Raw genomic sequence first — 4,960 nt, forward strand, 5'->3', positions numbered from 1 at the left:
TATGTGTCTTCTACATTTAATTTTTAATTATTTATTACATATATTTATTGATCCAACTCTTAAATTTAATAGTTTAAATCTAAAAATTTGAAGCATATTTATTCCTTTATACATCTAAATTAATGTTTGTGGTTTTGTTTCTCAATGTCACGAGGCATTGGCAATATTAGAAGGAACCCATTGGATCACTCCATCAAATGATTAAATCATGTATTCAAATAACAACAAATTAGGTGTGTTTTTTTGGAATTGCCAAGTATTGACACCATCCACTCAAGCTAATATCCCTGCAATTAGGTGGAGGAGTATTATTAGGAATAGCAGAAAAGGTTTTGAGCTCCAACATATATATTAAAAAACTTTGTTGGGAATTGGGATGGACTGTAGTTGTGATGTATGTATGAATATGGTAAATCGGCAATGAAAGCAAACTGCACAAAAACACATGTTGCGAGGCAGAGCAAAAAATAGGTGGTGAAAGAGTTTATAAAAGGAATAAATGTGGAAGGGTATTATTATGGCATCACGAGAAGAGAGAGTTTTAGTTTTAGTTTTTGTGTTACCCTGATTTGCCAGTGGTTGAATATGAATATTCCCTTTCCAAAACATTGCATGTAAGCATTTGTTGCGGGGCAGTTATGGTGTTTCCTCACCCACAAACGAAGGTGGACATAGATTACCTAACAACGTCTTTTTGCCCCTATCTCACCGCATGCAATCCAGTGGGGACATTATAAGCAGAAGGGATTTGGTATTTGCATGTTTATGCAAGATAGGGGAGGGGAGGAGGAAGTTGTAGAATATTAGGGAATGGAATAGAATAGAATGTGGTGATAGGTAAGCTTCTTCCAGGGTTAGTTGGTGGAATGGGGTTGTGTTGCTTGCAAGTTCATGCATGATCTTCACAGAATAGACTGTAATCTGCAAAATTTAGGTCATTGTGAAACAAGCAAAGCAATCTTGGCCATTGATCTCTTTCATGAAAAGGGTTGCCTGCTGTCCTTGCATGGTGGGCTTCAGTAGCACGTCAGTGGGGTTGTAATGCCCCCTGTATTGTTGCCTTATTCAGTATCTTGCGTGTATGCGTTAGCCTCGTATGGGTTTTGCTTAGATTTCTTGGTATCTGAAATTGGGGGTTTTAAAGGAATGATCTAGGCACTGGAATGGATTTTCTTTACTTGTAAGAATTCAGTTGTCTGTTAGTGAATGAATGAACATTAGTGAGGAGTAATGTTTTGTGAGCTCTGGATTCTTTAGTGTGGCTTTGAACATTGGTCTCTGGAAGGTAGAAAAGAGTTGTGGGCGCTGAGTAATAGTGAAGGAATGAGTAAAGAAGATAGCATCAAGCTTTTGAAGAGCCAGGTTTGTTTTTGTTATTATGAATGTTTAGGGTTGTATTGGTTTGTATTTAGATCTTGATGGGATGATTTTTGTGGGTCTTAAGTTTTGCAATTAGATTTTTGTGCTGCAAGAGTTGATGATTTAAGTTTTGCAATTAGATCTTTGTGCTACAAGAGTTGATGATTTAAGTATGGCGTTTAAAACATTCTTGGCAGACGATTGTGCTTAAGGTCAACATTCACTGCGAAGGATGTAGGACGAAAGTGAAGAAACTGCTACAGAAGACTGAAGGTATGCATCCGATGCTTCTGTTTGTTCTCTCTTGGAGTTTATTGGGATGATGCAGCGTTCTTTTTCATAAATTCTAGGCTGCTTCAGAGCCCTTATTTACATATGAGCTTTCTTGCTGATCTTTTTGTAGGCAACTTGACTTGTAAGTAGTGTAGGGTGATTTAACAGTATATTGATCTGATGCAGAGTTCTTTCTATAAATACTATGCTGCTTTAGAGTCCTTATTGCATATGAGCTTTCTTGCTGATATTGTTGCAGGGAACTTGACCACTCGGCAATGTAGGAAGAGTTATCAATATGTTTGTGATTTTGTCAATGAGAATTATAACAAAGAAGTATGGCGTTTAAGTGTGGTGGCTTGTGAAATCTATGCTAATGTCTTTGCGCTTATTGTTGGCAGGTGTATATACTCATGAAATTGATAGAGAGCAGCAGAAAGTGACTGTATTAGGGAGTATAGATGCAGACAAGCTGATAAAAGTGCTGGAGAAATCTGGGAAACATGCTGAGTTATGGCCCACTGGAGGGAAGGGGAATCAGCCGAAGCAGCAAAATGAGAACAAGGAACAGAAACCTAACAAGGTTCAATTTGATCTGAGTGCTCAGAAGCCATTTAAGGGTCAGAAGGGGGAAAACGATCAAAACCCACTCAAAGCGGGTAATAAAGCTGGATTAGACTGGTGTTATGACGAATATCTCAAAGATTGTAAGTTCGACAAAGTAAATGGTGGTGATGGAAAGAAGGGTGGAGGAGCTGAAAATGGGGGAGGAAAGAAGGGTGGCGGTGGTGGTGGAGCTGAAAATGGGGGAGGAAAGAAGGCGGGAGGTGGTGATGGGCAGAAGGGCGGTGGCGCTGATGGTGGAAAGAAGGGCGGAGGTGATGGACAGAATAAATCTGGTGGTTCTGGCAATGAGGGGAAAAACAATGGTGGAGGAAAGAAAGGTGGAGGCGGAGGCGGGGGAGGAAACCCCAATCAGAATGGCGGTGGTGGGAAGAAAAACAGTGGTGGAGACGGAGATGCCAACCAAAATGGTGGAAAGAAAAATGGAGGCGGAGATGGAGGGGAAGATCAAGGTGGCGGTGGCGGTGCAGACTGGAACAAATCTGGAGGGGGTGGTGGAGGAAAGAAGGGCGGGAAAAAGGGAGGGAATGGAGGTGGCGATGGTGAGGGAGGCAACATGGGGTATTTTGATGATGTAGGCTACAACTCTCCTCCAATGGTGGGAGTTGGTTATGGTGGTGGTGGTGTTAGTTATGGTGGTGGTGGTTATGGTGGTGGTGGTGTTAGTTATGGAGGTGGCGGCGGTGGCGGTGGTGTAGGTGCTGGCTGTACCTGTCAGCATGGTGGTCCTGTGTATGGACCTTATCACGACCATGCCCATGTCCATAGTCACCTCCAACAGGGTTACGGAGCCAATGTTAATGACAGATACTTAATGATGCAATACAGACCGTCGTATCCAGTGCCGCCTCCCCCTTACTACTATCAGCAAAATCCTAATGATTATGGTACTAATCTTTTCAGTGATGAGAACGCCAGTGGCTGCTCCATCATGTAGAGCTTGGAAATGAACTGTGGTGAAATTCATGAACAGAACATAATGTGAGTGTGTGTGTGTTTTTTGTGTTTATATGCAAGCACAGTGTCTGTCAACTGATAAAATCCAGATTGTAAGCTTGGATGAGACCACCGCAGACAAAATGTCTTTGCCTATACATTGTCTTTTTTCGTTTTGTTCTCTTCAGCAGCATATATACATGGTGGGGTTAGCTTAGGATGAGGAAGTGCAAGCGGCTAGTAGAATACAAGAGAGAGCTGTTCAAATGGCTGATCAGGTTTAGGTAATGTTTTGTATCTATGGTCGTACACAGAACTAATAAGAAAATGCTCTCCCGCATCTCGTAGATGTGGGTGCATATATATATGTAAAGCCATGAAAACTCTTCTTCTACCTCAGAAGGAAAATGGCAGCAGCGCAAGGATTAGCATTATTTCAAAAAAATTGTCTATAACTCTTGCTGGGAGTTTTTTTGTGCCTAATGTGAATCTTCAAGTTCTTGTATATAGGTTTAGTTTGTTTTGGGATTTTGATGATTTAAATGGTTTTTGAAACTGAAGTATATTGATGATGTAAACTGTAGTATTTACATGGTGGACAAGTGTATATCATTCATTAAATTTTGCTTCTGATCTTTGACTGACGAACTGAGCAGCAAAGGAGCAGAGTATTAACCCCGATGTCAATATAGAAACTGCTCTGGATCCACTGTCCAAATCCACTGTTTAAATTAACCGTATAAGGCTGCATCATAAATGTGGTGCAGTATTGGAAAAAGCCATGTCTAATCTGATCTTTCAATGAATACCCGGTACTGGATTGGATGTGTTAATTGATGAAGCCTGCAAGAGGGGAGGGTTTAAAAATACGAAAGAGAGCCTGAAAGATGTCTTTAAGTTTTTGAAGTTGGTATAATAATATGAAGTAGTTTAGAAATGTTGTGATCAGTTGAAAATGTGGCAAGTCTTGGCTAAAAATTCGACGGATAAGAAACCTAGCAAGCAACCCCATGTGATTGCAAACCAGTGTGCAGGAAAACCTTCCCGTCCCCAATGTGACTGCAAACAGATGTGCAGGAAACCTTCGTTATTTCAAAATGTTGTACTGATACGGACTTCCATCTTGGTGGTGTGAAGGCAATTTAATATCTTCATAGATTTTTGATGTGCCTGCCTTGCACATAGCTGTACACAACGTAATTATGGACTGCAGCAACGCGGATGGAATCTTATCAGCAACAATGGCACTGATTACTATTAAATATATATATATTTTTTGGATTTTGCTATCGAAGTAAACTTAGTGAGAGAAAAGTGCTCTGCCAATTTACTTAGTGTTTGCATGTAAATGGAGCGAAACCAAATCTGAACCACCTGTCCATCATTTAGTTTGTTCTCCTGTCGAATGATAAAGACCTCTCTGCTTTCATATAGAATGGACCTGATCCACCGCATTTCCGCCGGTATTATTTTATTTTCTGCAGTAGGGTCAAATTTCTAAACCACCAGGCTCTGTACGGGCTATTCATAATGCCATGGTAAAATCATGACATTCAGTTGATTGATGGAATCTTATTGCCAGCCGTAGAAGAAAATGAGGAACAAGCAAGCATTATTTATTGATCTCTGTCAAGCTACAAGAAGCATCTATTTGACAGCCATCCACGGGAAAATAATAAAATATACATCTTCCTTTTGAATGTGAAATACTCGTTATTCGAGCACAAACACCTCCATCAAAAAAGATTATTTAATATCTCGGTGGACA

The 4,960-nt window shown here is 40.4% G+C and overlaps 1 protein-coding gene across 1 annotated transcript; it reads left to right on the top strand.

The window, feature by feature from the left end:
* The first annotated feature begins 453 nt into the window (after positions 1-453).
* Positions 454-3,697, top strand: LOC131044392 (heavy metal-associated isoprenylated plant protein 32). The gene is made up of 3 exons (XM_057977713.2): positions 454-1,362; positions 1,557-1,632; positions 2,034-3,697. The coding sequence occupies exons 1-3, from the start codon at positions 1,324-1,326 to the stop codon at positions 3,191-3,193; spliced, it is 1,275 nt and encodes a 424-aa protein (XP_057833696.1). The 5' UTR covers positions 454-1,323; the 3' UTR covers positions 3,194-3,697.
* The last annotated feature ends 1,263 nt before the right edge of the window (positions 3,698-4,960 follow it).

The sequence above is a fragment of the Cryptomeria japonica genome, chromosome 2 (genome assembly GCF_030272615.1).
Source record: "Cryptomeria japonica chromosome 2, Sugi_1.0, whole genome shotgun sequence".
NCBI lineage: Eukaryota > Viridiplantae > Streptophyta > Pinopsida > Cupressales > Cupressaceae > Cryptomeria > Cryptomeria japonica.